This window comes from Ustilaginoidea virens, chromosome 5 (assembly GCF_000687475.1).
Source record: "Ustilaginoidea virens chromosome 5, complete sequence".
Taxonomy (NCBI): domain Eukaryota; kingdom Fungi; phylum Ascomycota; class Sordariomycetes; order Hypocreales; family Clavicipitaceae; genus Ustilaginoidea; species Ustilaginoidea virens.
The window spans coordinates 3,207,490-3,224,925 of record NC_057320.1 but is presented as its reverse complement, the minus strand read 5'-3'; the positions used below and the strand labels follow the sequence as shown (position 1 = coordinate 3,224,925).

Below are 17,436 nucleotides of genomic sequence, written 5' to 3'. Positions count from 1 at the left end.
AAAGCCTGGCAAAAAAAGATTCCCCAAACAAAGCTACAAGCTTCGACATCAGCACCATGATGCCAATCGATCGGTGCTTGGCTTCCATGGCCAGGCTAAGCATGTCGCAAGCTTCCCGACCATCAGCCAACTCCATACCACGCTTTCTTGCCGCAGCAGTCTCACAACAGACTCGTCTGGCCTCGGTCGTGCGAATAAAAAAGGTGAACAAGAAGCGGGCACTCCCCAAGGACTTCAAGCGCCACAATCTCGACAAGCGGCAATTCCCGCGGTTCTCCTTGTGCGAAGCCATGCGGTGCGTATTGTCCCCAGGTTCCGAAGCGGTGTAGGGCCTCGAACGTATTGATCGGGGCTTTAGCGTTCTCCGGGCTGTCGAGGTTGGCCAACCTCCCGCGTCCGTCAAATATGAAGTTCACATCAACCTCAAGACGGCGAGAAACGGCCCGGTCGTGAAGAACAGCATTCGGCTCCCTCACCCCGTCCAGAGCGATTGGCAGATTGCCGTTATCTGCCCCGAAGGTAGCGACATTGCCGCAGCTGCAACAGCGGCTGGAGCCGTCGCGGCCGGGGAAGAGAGCCTCTTCGAAGCCATTCGCCACGAAAAGATTGAGTTTGACCGCTTGATATGCCACGAATCAAGCGAAAAAGCCCTTAATAAAGCTGGCTTGGGCAGGATCCTGGGTCCCAAGGGGTTGATGCCCAGCAAAAGAATGAAGACCATCGTCAGCGACGTGAACAAGTCGATTCGCGATTCGGCCGGCGCCGCGGATTTCAGAGAACGACAAGGTGTTATCCGCATGGCTATTGGCCAGCTGGGATATACCCCTGATCAGCTCAAGTCGAATATCCAGGCTTTGCTCAAGAAGATCAAGGCGGACTGTGCTGAGATTTCCGAGGATGTTCCCAAGGAGGTCCATGAGGTCATCCTGAGCACCACCAACGGCCCAGCGTTGAGTCTGAGTGGGAAATTCAACCATGCCGAGGATGACGTCCAACCAGAGGCCCTGGCTGGCGTCATGTAGGGAGTTGATTTACGTGGGCATGATCATTGTATACTGTACTATATGGTTGGGCCACATCGTGGCATCAGAGCTAGTCTCTCATGTAAGACTTTTCTCACGGAGAAATCGCTCGCTACCTAGATTGGGTATCATATGAAGCTTGCTTCTGTCATCATGTGGTGTTCTGGGGGGGGGGGGGGGTGTTGTTTCTCTTTCTTTTTTCTCCTTGAGCCTGAACCCCTCCCTCCGCCTAGCGGCTTCTCAAAACCTTGACGGCTTCCCTTTGAGCGTCCAGCATGCGATATATATCCAGGTATTTCAGCAGCCTGTCGTGTCCTTTAGCTCCGGCACCTTTCGCTTCCTTGAGGGCGTTACCCAGGTCCAACAGTAGAGTGCTCCTGCACTTTGTCAACCGTTCCCGCATCTTGATGACAAACGGATGCTGCTGATCAAGAGACGATTGCAGAATTACGGCATCGCCGCATTCTGCTGCAGACTTTAGCAATTTCGAAGGAGAACTCGCCAGAAATCCCTCGGCTGGTCCGTTCCCCCCCTCGTCGTCATCACTGTCCGACTCCCAGTCCGTTTCGGCGACAGCCCCGGCTGGCGTGCTATTGACCGTCAACCTCTCTTCCAGAGCGTCCAGTCTGTCACTCAACTCCAGCATCTTCCGACCCTGTTCGATGCTCGTCCGCACATGGCGCAGCTCGTCGTTCAGCTGCCTGGTGTCGACGCTCTTTTTGGCAACATTGGCTTTGATTTCCTCCACGGCTCGTCGGAATCCCAGCAACGCAACCCTGACATCCTCGACCTTCTCATCGCCGCCCTTGAGCTCCGATCCAAGCGACAGGAACGCCGTGTAGTTGGAGTTGACAAGCTCGAGGAGCTCCGAGCTGATGGTGCTGCTTCGATCGCGAAGGTCGGATCTGAGGTCTTCGAGGGTCTGATGGCGGTGCGGCAGCGCGGAAAGATACGCGGCAGGGTCGAAGTCGGGGACGAGGAAGTCGGACCGCGGCAGGGCAGCCGGGAAGGGCAGGGGGGCGTCGCCGCCGCTTTCTGATGTATCGGAGGCGAAGTCGTGCGCTGCGATCGAGGTTGGCGAGGTGGGGCGGGGGTGGTTGGACGCCGCCGACGGATGCGCCATGGTTTGCGTCGGCCGGCGAGAGCGGCTGGCAAGAAGCTAGTTGGGATTTGCCTGCTCCTGAACCCGAAGTTGATGATGGTGACCAGTCCGTAAGTTATAGATGTTGCCGCGTTGGCTGTGATCCAGTACCCCTTCTTGCTATTATTTCTTTGCTACATGCCAACCTGGGACTTGCTAGCCTTTGTAGTTGCATGGCCCCGCTACGCGCATTTCAGTGCCGGCCCGTCTCTCGGCCGTACGTGACTTGCTCGAGCCTAGTTACTTCTAGCGACGGCCTAGACAAGTCATAACGTCGCTCAAAGACGCATGGCTTTTTTTCTTCTTCCTTTTCTTTTCTTTGGAAGGGGGGGGGGGGGGGGCGCCTTCTCACACAGAATATTTTTATTCCGGCCGCTCCCACGGCTAGTTGCCCCATTGTGACTCTGGTCGCCGAAGAACGGACACCGAAGCGTTTCCCTTTACATCCATGGCACATAGTAACGCCAACAGGTAGGTGGTGCTCATGACTCCACAAGGCGGCCGGTCATTCGCCAGTCAGTCGAGGCGAGGGGTTCTGCTGGCGGGACCGGAGCGGGTTGATTGGCTGGCGCCGTGTTCGTGATGGAGCGTTTTTATCAATCACATCTTATCAATCGATCAATGATCCACTCGCCGCCTCGTTCAAATAGAGCGGCGGCTGCTCTTGCGGCCGGAACACACAATGACCCAAAGCGTTTTCCCTTTTTTCCCCTGTTCGAATCTGGATCCTGCCATACCCCGCGGTCGGACTGAGGTCCGAAATGCGGTCCAGGTCCTCCATCCCTCCCACACGCAAAAATTGCCCGTCCAGCAAGAGGCAGCTCTTGGAAATAACATCGCTGCTCTGTCTCGCCTGTGCTATCTACCTCCTAGGTACCTTAGGTAGGGTAACTAGGTGGTCAGATAGGTAGGTACATTGACAGGTACCCAAGGTATCTGAGACGAGCCCTGGCGCGTCGCAGTGCGAGCTGCTTCATGGTATTCAGCGCAAACCTGCTCAAGAGCCGCAAACAAGCTCAGCAAGACACACCCGGGCAGCAAAGTCCTCAGCAAAGTCCTACCACCACCGGCCACTCGGCTGATATCCCTTGCTAAGAAAAAAAAATCAAAGGACGCGAAAAGCCAAATCATCCCGCCAAGTAGGCATATTCGGGCTGCAATTCGAATCGACACGATCAAGAAAATAGGAATAAACCAACTGGTTCCCTTCTTGGCAGGTCGTACCGACCCAGACCTTATTGTGATTGGACCACCCGTCAGCGAATCACCATCGAGCAGCCGCAAACCCAAGCCCGCCTACAAGCCTTCCTCGCCTCCCGCGCAAACGCACCAAGTTCCCCATCGCCAATGTCATCCACGCCCACTCCCCTCGCTCCCTCGCCTCCGACCCAGGACGCCGCAAGTGTCTGTAGAGCGGCCAACGATCCGGCAAGAATCCCGTCTGCAAGCGCGCCCAGGCGCAGTCCGAAATCGGCCGCTGCGGGGTCTGCGACGGCTGTCCCTGCCCCACCATTCAAATTCCGAGCACCGCTTCCCTCCGCCCAGCAGCAGCCAGAGACAAACACCTCAGCCAAAGCAGCCGGCCGCCCTGCGCCTCTGCGCCGCTTGACCGCTCCTCTCCCGACCGACAAGACAGCCGTGGCCGCCGCCATGGGCCCCGCCTCTCCAGCCGCGGACATGGCCAAGATATCCATGACATCGAAGGAATGGGTCATCCCTCCACGGCCCAAGCCGGGCCGCAAACCTGCCACAGATACCCCTCCCACCAAACGAAAGGCGCAGAACCGGGCTGCCCAGCGTGCTTTCCGCGAGAGACGCGCCGCGCGCGTGGGCGAACTGGAGCAGCAACTCGATGAAATTAGAGAGGCTCATCAGGCTGACGAGGACGAACTCAAGGACCAGATCCATGGCTTGGAGCTGGATCTGCAATCTTTCCGCTCGCGGTGCCTGCTTCTGGAGAGCATGCTCGACCGTGAGCGTCAGGAACGCATCCGTGCCGAGACCGAGGCCGAGGCTCTCAAACGGAGCCACGGTAATGACTTGCTGCCGTCGCAAAACATGAGCGCGCCTCGCCCCTCTCTGAAGCCGAGTCTTTACCCTAACCAGCACGATGCCCGTCATCATAACAGCGTGTCAGAGGGTCGCAACGGCCAGCCCCAACTGGGTGGAAAGATGCCCATCTCCCAAGTCATTACCCCGCCTGACAGCTACATCAGCTCCGACAATCCAGAGGCTGACGCTGCCATCACTTGCGGCAACTGCTCGCCAAACGGGCGCTGCGCCTGTGCCGAGCAAGTACTGGCTTCGGCGGCCTCTGGCTGCGGCAAATGCGGGTTCGGCCTACCGTGTCAATGCTTGGACGACTTCGTCATCGGCCAAGGACAGGATCAGAAGCGGCCGAGCTCGCCAACGGCTCTGTCGCCTGGTGGCAAGCGACAAAGATCAGTCGCGGTTGCCAAGCCAGCCACCGAGACCGACTTCACCGCCATCTTCTCCACAAGGTTCACGGCCTCCGCCAAGGCATCGCAATCCTCTCATCCCCAAGCTTCTTCTTCCGGGAGCCAAATCCCATCCGGTGGATCCGGATCCGTCGCGTTCAAGGACAGCTGCGGTTTCTGCAAGGATGGTACGTATTGCGTCTGCGCTGAAGATGCTGCTGGCATGGCGACTCCTGCATGGACCCCAACCGAGTCCATGGCCATTGCATCTCACCAGACCCAAACCCCGCCTCCGTCAGAGCCCGACGTCCTGGCAGCTCCCCTAGCCATGGAGATGACCGCAGAAGGGGCTGTCAAGTTGCCTCGCAGGGTGGCAGGCAAAAGACCCGCCGCGACGTCATCTTCGTCAAGAAGCAGCGGCTGTGGTGCCAATGGTCCCGGAACCTGTGCTCAATGCCAGGCTGATCCGAAATCCGGCCTCTTCTGCCGGCTGATGAATGCCAAGTACAGTCGCGAGCAAGGCATCTCGTCCGGGGGTTGCTGCGGAGGCAAAGGTGCCAGTGGTGGCTGTTGCAAGTCAAAGGCCCAGCCCGAGAAGATAACTCTCCCCAGCCTACCTAGCCTGGGACTCAGCTGCGCAGAAGCATACCAAACTCTTTCTAGCCACAAGAACTTTTCCCGGGCGGCGGATGATATCTCGTCATGGCTACCGAAGCTGAAAGCCACCACCCAGGACGCTAGCCGAGGGCTAGTTACCGGAAGACATGCAATCGAGGTTGAAGCCGCGAGCATCATGAGTGTGCTGAAAGAGTTTGACATTCGCTTTGGCCGAGACGCTTGAGCACTGCGTACAGTAACAGTCCCGTTCATGCCCCGTGTGGCATGCATCACGGGTCAGTGGAAAAAGTTCTTTTCTTCTTTTTTTTTTTTTTTTTTTTTTTTTTTTTTTTTTTTTTTTTTTTTTTTTTGGTCTCTCTCTCTTGACGGCAGGGGGTATTGGGCGGAAATTATGGTTTGACGTACTTGCAGGTGTGAATGAATACCATGGTAGACCGAGGCTGCTTCGCTGCGAGCTCTGGCATGGGGAAACCTGCATGACAAGAATGCCTTTCGGGATGCTTCGTTGTGTGCTGGTTAACTTGAATGCTTATGTTTGATCTCTTTGGCACTGTCACCAACACCAGTGACTGCTCCTTTCCCCCAAATCCTAGCTGAATCTCGGTTTCCTCGTCCCCGTATCTAGAGGCTGTTTGACTATCCATCTCGAAGCATGAAGAAGGGGAGACGAGAGGCACTAGCCACTCAGCAGCACCATTACAGCCCTTGCATAGTAAAGACATGGTCAAGTATCCCATGAAAGAGACATGCTTGCGTTGATTAGTGTTAAGAAACATTCTACATGGATGGCACACGGGGTTTGCAGACAAATGGCGGAGTAGAATTTGGCATCAACCAGTTGGTTTGGTCCGTCCTGGACACTGCCGAGTTAGGGATCCGCAATAGCATGATCAGCGCTACATGGCGCATAGTCTTGTTCCCGAGGCAAGTCTCACCCTCTGATTCATTGGCTGGGCCCAGAAACGGTCAGCTGAACACGAGATCCGACACGGTTAGACGGCCGATAAGAACCTTGCCGCAGAGGGAAATGGTTGCCTACCGAAGCTGGCAATCGTGGTCGGTGCCTGGGAGGCAGACACAGGCAAGGTATTCGCGACGTAGAGCCGGGGCAATGATTGGGTGGTGAGGTGAGTTGGCGAGTTGGCACACATGTCTAGTGCATGCGGCTGCTACATGGCGTGGACGCCGGGGATTGGGCGTTGGACAGCGCCGTCTCGTGGATGGCAAGGATTGGACAGTGACGGGGGGGGGGAAAGGTCAAACCGCGATTGTGGTGTGGGATGAAGAAATGGGGGATTGACGAGAGGGTCCAAGATTGCCATGCTAGGGGGTCACGATATCGTGAAACAGTCAGCCAGGGCGGGCGTCGGATTGCTGTCCCTTGAGATGGCTTGGCACAGGCTGGGCTTGAGGCTAGGGTGAAAGCGTGTGGCAAGTACCGACGCGGTGGTAAGACGGTGTTGTTTCTAGCGCCGGTTGTGAGATGGAACCGCTGAAACGAAGCTGACGTTGATGTCGACGGCTCCTCCTCGACGGCTCCACGACGGTGGAGGGGGTGGGTTGAAGGTTGAACCAGGAGTTTGCTTCGTTGTAACTGGTGGACGTCGAGGGGAAGCCAGCCCCGCGGCTTGCTCCGTGCGGTGGATGGAATTCGAAAAGAACCCTGACTTTATCATCTGCTGCCGGCAAATGGCTTGACGATGACAAGATGCACTGTAGCTTTCCAGATAATCGCATCTCGAGAATCGAATCAAGCAGCCGGAAGTCTTGGTGATGGCAGTTGGCTTTGCATGCTCTCCTTGGTCAGACGCCACGCAGTGGTGCATAAGCGACAACGGGCAAGTCCAACCCCGGCATCCCCCTCGCACTTGCCGACTGTACCGGACGCTCTCCTCTCGCTATCAATATACCTAATAAGTAAGTACATGTATCGTTGGGGGTTTGAAATTTTAATTGGCCATACTATGTATAAGGATGCACTATGCAGTGCCAACTCACCGGCGCTAAAGTAAAAAAAAAAAAAAAAAAAAAAATTAACTACGATAAATACGATAAAATAAGAAGCAAAGAAAAGGAAACCTCTGCGCATACTTTCCTTAAAGAAATTGCGACGATTCATGTGGACTGCTGCGGCAGGCCATCTGCTGGATCTAGGAATCTTGCCGAGGAGGTAGTTGGGTAATTTTCGCCTGCAAACACCAAAAACAGGAGTGAAGCCTTTAGCAAAGGTGCCGAGTGTTGAGTAGCGCTTGATGGCATGGCCGCTTCAAGCTTCCCTGAGCTCTCGTAGCTCTCTTCTCGGTGACTCAATTTTTTTGAATCGTGTGCTACCAGGTACAAAAGCGACATCGATCAATTCTACCGCCGGGATACCGACAGATCGAGCAGCGTCAGCGTTGCCACCTTCCCGGCTGGACAAGGCTTGGTTGGCATGGCCTTGTCTTACAGCCATGGCAAGATGACCGAATTGTTGTCCCTTGACTGAAATCGCAGGCCACTTCATCCAGCATCGCCATATTTCCCCCACTTGCGACTTCCCACCGCTCGGCGCCGGTGGCAGGCCGAAAATAAGCCTGGTTACTTCTGAAGTGCTGTCGAGTTCAGGGAACTGAGTATGTCCGTGCATGACGGCGGATACCCAGCACTAGGGGGCTGCTTCGCCAAGGACGGGAGTGGCATGTAAGGAATTTCGAGCAGAGAAAATGACGAATGCCCAATTACGGGAGACGACGCAGGTTGCAACTCTGCCTGCAAGGTTATAAAAGGAAACGATAGAGGTGAGAAGACGTGGGATATGAAAGCACCACACATCGATCGACAAGACTGTCTGAACCTCGTCCCGGGCGGCAATTTCCCGTCCTCGATCCGACAAGGAGACGATATTGGGGGTGGAATCGAGAGCTGTCGTGGTCACTCTAAAAATAAAAATAAAAATAAAACACAGACGGCGAGCCTGCTAAGAGGAGATTGTGAACTCAGCAGAGAACATGGGTGGATGCCCTCCGTACGGATTCCGCACGCACCTAAATGCTGTCGGGTGGGTTGCTGATCGTTTTCCAAAGCATCGTCCTAGTGTTTGGAAAGGAGAGAGAAAGGACTGCAGTGGCGGCTTTTCCCCCTTTGTGTCCTTGTTGGACCTTTTTTTTTTTTTTTTTTTTTTTTTTTTTTCCCCGGTAACCCATTTCCTGTCATGATATTGATAGATATTGGCAGGTACAACGCGATGCAGAAACGACGTGTACCTCGGGCAGTTTCTTGGTACCAATTGGCAACGGGCAACTGGCAACTGGCAACTGGCAGGATAACTTGGCAACTTGGGCATGCGCCGCAAGCCCCGTGGGCGCCCCACTCACAGCTCGGAGTGAGTACGGAGTAGTCTTGTTGGATACCACGTCGGGTGGCGCCTTGCTGCCAGCGGCCAGCCAGCGGCCAGACAGCTGCAGCTGCCAGCCAGCCGAGAACACCCACCCCTCACTCCCTACCCTGCGATGGATGCATGATGTGGATTGCTTTTGTTCGTCACTGACGGGTCTGATGTCGGTGTCTCGAGGGTCCCCAGGAATCAAACGAGACCGGCATATCCTGTCTAGCCTTCTGTCTGCATACGTTCATCATCATCCTATCCTGCCTGCCTCTGCCACGCTGGTTGCGCATCGATCTGGCTGGTTGCATCCATGTATGCTCCTCGCAGCCGTCCTCCGTCTTGGCTTACTTGCATCTTAAGTCTCTTCTCCATCTTCTCCTTCTTCCCCTTCTTCTCCTTCTTCTCCCTCTTCTCCTTCTTTCCAGCTCCTTACTCCGTACGGACTCGGTACGCACTTAAACATCGTTCCTTCACGCCGGTCCCGTCCGTGCCTGGTTACCAGAGCCACTCAACGGCCTTGCAACCCAACTATTCACCTCGTTTGCTTCCCTTTTGCTCTCCCCAAGATCGGCGGCTCTACCACCACCCCCCTTTCCCCTGCCCTGCCCTGCCCTGTCCTGCCACTGTATTCTTCTTCACCCCTCCTTCGTCTGGTGCCGGAGCCAGAGCGCAGTATAATTGCTGCGCGAAGCCTCCAAGCCTCAGCGGGATACTTTTTAGTTTCTTTCTTTCTTTCTTTCTCCCCCCCCCCCCCCCCCCCTCCGGCAAATCCCCTTCATGACCCGACCTGATCTTCTAGGCTCCGTTTCCTTTCGGCGCTCCCTTGCGCGTTGAAAAGCCCGCAACAGCCGAGCGGTAGCTTCTTCTAGAAGCTGCCCTTCGTGCTGCTGCACCACGCCGTCACTGGCTGTATGCATGGTACCACTATGATCTCCATGCAACGATCGCTGTCTTCGCCAGTCCGAACATGTTCGTCTCCAAGTATGTCTGCTGCGCTTATCATTGTCATCCGAAGCGATGTCGTTTCCGAAGTCGTCCTATACTTTCCTCGCTAACTCATGTCGCTGCTCTGCTTAGCTGCGTCTCCCACAACTACGTGCCAGCCAACATCTGTGAATCCGCCGCCAATGCACGCCGAAGCTCGCAAGGATGTCGCCAAACCGAGCCGGTACCGATCGCGGAGCCCTTCTCGCTCTTCCGACTCGACGCAGCCGGCACTCTCTTTGCGACATGCAGACGAAGCCAAGCGCTGGACGTACCAACGAACCCTTTCTGGCACGGCGGCTTCCTGGAAGCCTCTAGTGGCACAAACAGACGTTGTCAGTCAAGGAGGCGAACGACGTGATCCCGGTGACCAGCCTACTACCACCCCTTCCATGTCTAGTGATACCGTCGCTCGACAGTCCCGTACCCAACCACTTTTGCTTGACGTGACCCAATACACGAATCCGCACTTTACCAAGGATGATGAAAGCGTCACACTACAGGAGCTTGCTCATGTTGTGCGCCTCTCCAAATTTCAGGAGCGCAAGCGCGCCAACACCCGTGTGCGTTTGCAAAGGAGTCTAATCTCAACCGCACTCAGTGCCCGCCTCACACGCTGCGGTGACATTGCCCACCGCAACCTGGTCGACAGTTTCCGGAAGGACGACAAGGACGGTTTCACACTGCTCTGCAACGCCATCCAAGATGTCCGCCAAAGCTGCGATGAACTCCGACGATATGCCATTCTGGAGCCTGACATGGGGCCGTTGTCCTCTGCTGCTCTTGGATCCTCGGAAAGTACCGATAGTCCGACCAGTTCCACTGTTGCCAAGTCGCCTCTCCAATCCATCACCTCGTTCCTGCATGATATTTCTGCTTCGGCCAGAGAGACTTTCCTGGCTTTCTTGTCCGACCTGAGAACCGATCCGGACTATCTAGCCACACGGATATGTAATCTGTCCAGTTCCGAGCTCTGTGCTTTCCTTAGCTTCCACAAAGGGATGGAGCCCGTTGAGTCCGTCTTGCCGTTTCATGGAAGGTCGGCCAGTAGGCATCACGCAAGTGCGTCTAGTCGAAGCAATGCGGGTCCCGATATCGAACGACTCCTTTCCTTTCAGCGACACGACCCCCTCTCCATTCTCATTCACTCTTGCTTTGCCAATTCAGCCGGTCCCGACAGCTCCGAGGATCGACGGCGCACCGAGACATGGGCAACCGTCCTGGCTAGGCTCATCGAGCAACCCAAATCGAGCAGCGAACAGTTCCTCATCTCCGTGCTCAATATCTGGATAGCCATGCGCGACTGGTCTGGCAAGTCAAACATGGAATGGTATTTAATGAAGATCCTGGAAGATGGCGCCTTTATTCTGGATCGCGCCGAGGATCAGCACGGAACAAGATTCAACCTTTCCGACTGGAACTCGTCTGATGAGGAGGCTGCCAAGGAATTCTACGACAACGCTGTCCTAGGACTGTTCGAACTGGTGGATGACGAAGATGCCACTGGGATTCCTGAAGGTCTCTTGGAGCTTGGAAATGCCATCTTGAGAAAACTCGACAACAAGTATGTTGAAAACACATCCCGCTGGCTCGTCTGGAGATGCCTCTTTTTTGTCTTCCTGCTAGGCGTGATTGTCCATCCCGAGTCCCACGGCATGCTGGCTGAGTATCACATCACTCCTTATGCCCGAGAGAAGATTCTGAAGAAGGTTGCCATGAAGGCTCACGAATATGTTTCCAGCATGTGGAGTGGCAAACCCTCTGCCACCTGTGTCCCAGTGGAAGTACCCACCCCGATCAAGGGACATGTAGAAAGCATCCTTGCCAGGTTCCAAGGCTCACGGTCCAAACCCTCGACAGCCAAACTGCTTCCGGCCAGATCCGTCACTTCTCTGAGGGAGACTGTCGAAGTTCATCCCTACCTCGTTCTCAGCCCTTCGGACTTGGTTACCCTGATAAATGCCCTTTTCCCCGAACGTCGCCCCACGTCTTCAATGTCGAACAGCCTTCGCTCTGGTTCCGCCTCTGTTTCTCAGCAGGTACCGACGGCCGCAAACCTGAGGAATGTCAATCTGGAGACTGCTTCAATCATAAGCACTAGTTTTTCGTCTGTCGTGAGCGATGGAACTACTGGCCCGCGAGATGGCTTGCAAGACGACCAGTCGAGTGGATTTTCCCAAAGATATTCCCCACCTTCGGCTGATCCCGAAGACCAGAGGAGACTGAACCACTACGACGATGACGGCTACCGTTTGCGGCTCGCCCTCCATGAGTTACGTCAGACGCTGGGGCATGGAGAAACCAAGGGCCTCTGCCATCCTTGTGCCGAGCGGTGGACAGTCCTCTTCATTTCTTCAGACGGCGGCAAGCTGTCAACGACAATGACCTACGACCCTGATGAAGATATGGATGAGGGCGACGACGACTCATCTAGTACTGACACGGATGAAGACGAGGACGACCACGGCCCGGAGCTTGACAAGGATTATTATCAGCTACGTGATGCCATTTTGAGGATGGTCGAGGAATACGATTTGCCCCGGAGCCTGGAGAAAGCTGGCGACTCTGCCCCTCAGCTGACGAACCGTGCTTCCAGGCTTCGAAGGTACAAGTCAAAGAACAGGATCATCACAGCAGAAAAGTCCATGTCAAGCCGCAACCCGTACAGGTCTCATGCTTCTGCCAAGCGCACCAACCCTTCCGCAATCGCGGAGTCGGGTGGCACATACGGCGCGACGTCAGGCACGAATCAACCGCCAAATGACCAAGAAGATGAACCAGTCCTACTCCAGATGCTGAGGGCTGCTTCGTCTCAGTCCAAAGCCCAGGCTGATTTCGTATCGTCTCATGTTTACTGGAAAGCGCTGAAAAACCTCTCCAACCTGGAGTCACAATCTCTCCGTGCGAATGGGTATGCGGTGCTAATCAACATATTTTCCCGCGGACCACGTGATTCGATGCGACGATCTGCGGCAGCTATTGAGGAGTACGACGCATGGCTAGTGTGGCTCAAGCAGAGCCAGGAACGGCATGAGGCCTTGATCGACCAAATGATGAGGCGTGTTCGGGCGATGCGGGACAAGATGTGGTTCGTCACGGATGTTCGAAACTCCAAAGAGTATGGCCACAGCCGCGATATATGCCAGGCATTGAAGAAGATGGGTATGCCGCGAAGATGGAATTCATTACAGAGATGCCGAGCCAATGCCACCCGTGCTCCTACATCGTTTTATCTGTATCGCACCGAGTCGCAGATCATGGATCTCTTGGCTGCTCCAGAAGAGCAGGGCGGGCCAAACAAGTTGAGTGACGATCAAGCTGAGATGACGTCCCTCTGGTTGCAACAATATGGCATCGAGAATTTCTGCCAGGGAGAAGAGAGAATCCACAGATTCTGCTGCGAGGTGGACAAGTGCATATCCAAGCTTGTTGGCGAGACAATCCGAGATGCTCCTGTGCTGTGGTCAAGCGATCTCTACAAGCGCGAGAAACTCGTGTACGACGGTATGCGAGCTCGCGAGAAGGATCAAGGCTGGGCCAACGACGACACTGCGAGCGTTATTAGCGACTGCGACAGGCGCCTTGGGTCAGCTTCAGGGAGACCAAGTTGGTTGGGCCGCGAGACACGAAACACCAGCCACTCCAGCGTAAGCCAACATTCCTCGGATGCATCCCGAATCAACTTTGCCAGGCCAACTGCCTCTCTCTCGGACGTTGTGGACAGCCAGGACTATTTTGAAAAATCATCGCCGGCCAATACTATAGACTCGGTCAGTACGTTCTGGTCGCCCTTCCAACCGGTACTGTCCCCTGGGTCAGGCATCTCAAGGGCCTACTCTCCCACTACAAGCCTGGCAAACTTTTCGACGACATTTTCTGGGCCTTTAAATCACGCGCCTTTACCCTCTAGCTCGAGCGTCTCGACAGGGCGGACAGGGACGTCGACGTCTTCCAACGAAACAGTCTTTCAGCAGCGTTACGAGGACGAGAAGACTCGTTTCTTAGCCGACCTGCGACAGACTCTCACGAGCCTTATTCTATCAGATCTAGGAAGCCAAGTGCTAGCACGTGGTTCGGAGACCGATTTCTGGTTTCACAGCCTCGGACAGCAGTGCATTGATAGGAAGGATGCCCTTGATTGTCGCGCCAGAAGATTCTCCGAGAAGAAGGATAAGGACGCTGGCAGTCGAAGTGGCACACGGCCCAGAGTTATAGAAAAGAAGAAGAGCTTCAGAAATCTGAGGGGCGTCGGTGGTGGTGATGCTGCAGGTGACCGAAGTTCAGAATTGCCGTCCATTAGCGTTTGCGAAGACACCGACACTCCTCTCGGAATCAATGGCCAGACAAGCGGCACAAGGCCAAGCATTGCTAAAGATGGCGGAATCGACTTTCCATTCAAGAAGGCATATCATCGGCTGTTGAACATGTTCAGCGTCAACCCCAACCCCTTTGCTAAACTGAACGCTCTCAACGAGCTGGAGAACCTCATAGTTGCCTCGCTGATGTGGAATGGCTCGAAAAAGCTCAGAGCTAACCGATCGGATGCTGGGTCTAGCTCTGCAGAAGATCGCGGCGTACATCGACAAACCCCTCTTGACGGGACTATCGACAATGTGAAGGAACGTCGGTTTCAGGCACTCCAGTCTGGTTTCCAGACGACAGGATACGGACACCAGCCGCGGCAGGCAAACCCCGAGACCAGATCGGTTGTTTCTACTAGCGCGGCAACTACAGATCTGATCACGAGCGAGTTGCAGAGGCTTTTCCGGGATGCAGGCATCCGGCCCAAGTCACTTTTTCGGGATCTGCAGCTCATCGCCTCGTTTGTGCCGCCTTCCATACTTGATCGACCGGAGCGGGGCAAGGCGTTTTGGAATGCTGGTCTGGCAGCCTTGAAGCTCAAGTCAGAAGTCTGTCTCACCATGGTGGAAATGGCAGATGAGGTGATTGCAGCCCACACACGCTCCCGAAAGTCTGCTGGCGACACCAACAACAACAACAGCAACAACAATAACAACATGCCACCTGCACCGCAGTCGCCGTCTCTGACGGGCACGCCGCCGCCACCGTCAACAACCTACAAATTGGACGACGTGGGTAAGATGTGGGCAATCACAGCGAGGGAGGGCTACCCGACTGCACAGCGAGAACTGGCGCTCTTCTACCTTTCCAACCCCGAATTTGTAGAACGCACCACGCTCCCTCTCTCAAAACCCCGGCAAGTCTTCAAGCAGGCCGTCATGGACAGATATGGAAGACCCGAAAGGGCTCGAGGAAACGTCGGAGTAGCTGGCCCGGCTGCTCTCGCGAACGGCGGAACGAACGCGCGCGCGATGCCTGCCGGGCCCAATGCTGCTGGGGTCGGGTCAGCCGCTGTCAATGGTAAAGGGGACGTGAGAAATGACGTGGGACTCATGTGCGTCGCGGTCCATTGGATGGAAGCGGCCGAGCAGGGAGGCGATGACTTGGCGACCAGCTTTTTACGACAAAATGAATTCATGACCCTGGCATGATGGACTGGTTGGCCGGGTTCAGAGGTTGTTACAAGGATGGCTCTCGTTTCCCTAAAGCTCGGCTTCGTGGGAACAAGTTGCCGTTTCTGAATGTTTCACTAACCGACTCCCTACCCTGGACGAGTGCCGCAAATGAAAAGGCGTGAGCAGGGTATTCGCCGGCGTTAGCACAGCCTGAATGGTTTGAGCAAGCGTCAAGAAAGACTGCTGATCTTTCATGAAGCATCTCTTTTGGATTCCGCATTACCATGTCGAAGGAGGCACAACTGCACGATAGATTGTAGCCTACGAAACGGAACCAATATCTGGATCACTTCACCTCGTTTGATCTATTAATCCCCCCCTCCCCCCCCTCCTTTTCACTTTTTTTCCTTTTTAGTAATTTTTCATTTTATCTTGGGATGTGCAGCCAGGGCAATAGACGGCGTCAATTTTGGGCAGCTTGAGACTTGGGGGATATACCATGTTGGTTACAGGTCTGGCAAAGATTGTGCAGAAAGCTGTACCAGTCTTTGCGGCAGAGATCGTTAGAGTACAAGAATTATTAATCGAACTATTTCCTAGTTCCCCTTGGCCGCGCGTACATTGCTGGCGGGGATCCTTCCAAAGAAGGCTTCCGAAAAAGACGCCTTAGCCGTTATATCCCACCGTTGGCCGGTGCAGCTGACTGACGCCGACACTTGCCAAGACTACATGCAAACACAGCGTCATGAGCCGCGCGCAGTTCCAGCCAACACGCGAAAGAAGGTGCGCACAATGATGATGCTGAACAAGAGTTGGCCGCCAAGGGCCAATTTCGGGAGTCAACGTGGTCATTCTGACAGCTCCGAGTCGGTTTGCGAGCCCGCTAAACCAACCACGCAACGGCACAAGATTAGCCCGTGATCCCAGCGACAATGGGGCGTGAGTGGAAACTGCCAGACTTACAGTCGCTGTCATCGTCGCCGTTCAGCTCGGGCTCCAGGGGCCATTGAACGTCCAGGAGCGACGCAATGTCCGTGACGAATTGCTTCCAGTCGGGGCCGACGTACTCGCGCACCGGACCGCGTCCCTTGAAGGATACAAGTGCCGGAACAGGTCTCTCGACCCAGTGTTGCTGCAGCATGCCTGCTTTGAAGTGCCAGAGGTTTAGCCCGGGAATCTCGGTGAGCTTCTGCAGAAAGGCGGTCCAGAAGATGGTCTTGGGGGGGTTTCTCGTATCATCTGGCGGCATGTTGCGAATCATGGTCACCTTCCAAAGCTCCAGGCTTTTCAGCGACGGGGCGAATTTTCGGACCACATTTAGGAGTCGGGGCGCGTCGACGACCAAGGTGCCGAGGCTCAGCCTTTCAAGCTGCGGCATGGAGAGCATTGGGCGGGGGAGGTCGGGAAGCTCGTCGTCTGGGCCGCCGGGGGGATCGGGGTCGCCCACGATCCAATCCAGGAGCGCCGCTATTCCGGTGTTGTTGCTCCGGTGCTCGTTGATGCGCAGGTTTCTGAGGTTGGTGGCGTGCGCTAGGAACTTCCTGATGAACAGGTCGGGGTTCGTGGTTGTCTGGGTCGGCGACAGCCCCATGCTGGGGCAGCGCCAGGCTAGATCAATGCACAGATGCAGCTTCTCGAGACCTTGGATGATGGGGACGACGGAAGGCTCCAAGAAGCCGGGAGTGCTGAAGGCAAAGTCTCGTAAATGGTTGCTATTCCTGGACATGATCTGGATGCCCTTGGGTCTGGCTTTCGCGATGCCCAAGGCGCAGAGGACGCTCGCAAAGACCTGGCTACAGTATTGGTACGGGAAGCCCGAGTTCCATATTCCGGCCATGCCCTGGCTCAGGCTGACGCCCGTCTCGTTGAAGGTCGTGGTGAAGCCGTAGCTGTGCCATTCGGCGTGCATGCCGTCTCTTGAGCGACGGCGAGAGTTGAAATCCCGTATGATGATTTCCTCGAGGTTCTCCAGGTTTCCAAAGGCCTCGGCCAGCATGTCGCGGTGGTGGCCGGTATTCCACAGCATGAAGTTGTTGGCGTAGCGCTCCCTGTATTTCCGCTCCTTTTCGTCGTCGGACAGGGGACGCTGGACGCCCTCGGGGAACCGGTCCAGGCCAATGTGAACGTAGCGCAGGTGGCTGCCCAGACGGCTCCTCGACACGTCTATAAAGGCCTGCAGGCTGTCCTGGGTCATCATGAACTGCTTCTGGGTGAAGAACTCCTTGACAAAAGTCGTGTGGAGGGACTTTTCGATGGAGCGGCATGTTAGACGAAGGCTTCCCAGCTCCGGGGTGGTAAGATGATAGCTGATGCGCAGCAGGACCTCGAGCGGGATCTTTTGGATGGGAAGGACGACGGCTGGGACAGGCGCGCTCTGCGCCGCGTCTGCCAT

General features: G+C 55.4%; 6 protein-coding genes across 6 annotated transcripts; 3 read left to right on the top strand and 3 right to left on the bottom strand.

The window, feature by feature from the left end:
• Window positions 1–56: 56 nt before the first annotated feature.
• Window positions 57–1,022, top strand: UV8b_06658 (uncharacterized protein; the record flags this gene model as incomplete). The annotated part of the gene is made up of 2 exons (XM_043144155.1): window positions 57–295; window positions 359–1,022. The coding sequence occupies 2 exons, from the start codon at window positions 57–59 to the stop codon at window positions 1,020–1,022; spliced, it is 903 nt and encodes a 300-aa protein (XP_043000090.1).
• Window positions 1,023–1,251: 229 nt separating this feature from the next.
• On the bottom strand, window positions 1,252–2,145 carry UV8b_06657 (uncharacterized protein; the record flags this gene model as incomplete). The annotated part of the gene is made up of 1 exon (XM_043144154.1): window positions 1,252–2,145. One exon carries the CDS (start codon window positions 2,143–2,145, stop codon window positions 1,252–1,254), a length of 894 nt encoding a protein of 297 aa, XP_043000089.1.
• A 1,365-nt stretch (window positions 2,146–3,510) lies between these two features.
• UV8b_06656 (uncharacterized protein) lies at window positions 3,511–5,442 on the top strand (the record flags this gene model as incomplete). Its single annotated transcript, XM_043144153.1, has 1 exon — window positions 3,511–5,442. The coding sequence occupies one exon, from the start codon at window positions 3,511–3,513 to the stop codon at window positions 5,440–5,442; it is 1,932 nt and encodes a 643-aa protein (XP_043000088.1).
• A 166-nt stretch (window positions 5,443–5,608) lies between these two features.
• UV8b_06655 (uncharacterized protein) lies at window positions 5,609–7,845 on the bottom strand (the record flags this gene model as incomplete). The annotated part of the gene is made up of 6 exons (XM_043144152.1): window positions 5,609–5,895; window positions 6,155–6,169; window positions 6,259–6,283; window positions 7,218–7,222; window positions 7,311–7,467; window positions 7,558–7,845. 6 exons carry the CDS (start codon window positions 7,843–7,845, stop codon window positions 5,609–5,611), a joined length of 777 nt encoding a protein of 258 aa, XP_043000087.1.
• Window positions 7,846–9,494: 1,649 nt separating this feature from the next.
• Window positions 9,495–15,080, top strand: UV8b_06654 (uncharacterized protein; the record flags this gene model as incomplete). Its single annotated transcript, XM_043144151.1, has 2 exons — window positions 9,495–9,564; window positions 9,661–15,080. The coding sequence occupies 2 exons, from the start codon at window positions 9,495–9,497 to the stop codon at window positions 15,078–15,080; spliced, it is 5,490 nt and encodes a 1,829-aa protein (XP_043000086.1).
• An 812-nt stretch (window positions 15,081–15,892) lies between these two features.
• Window positions 15,893–17,436, bottom strand: UV8b_06653 (uncharacterized protein; the record flags this gene model as incomplete). Its single annotated transcript, XM_043144150.1, has 2 exons — window positions 15,893–15,927; window positions 16,008–17,436. The coding sequence occupies 2 exons, from the start codon at window positions 17,434–17,436 to the stop codon at window positions 15,893–15,895; spliced, it is 1,464 nt and encodes a 487-aa protein (XP_043000085.1).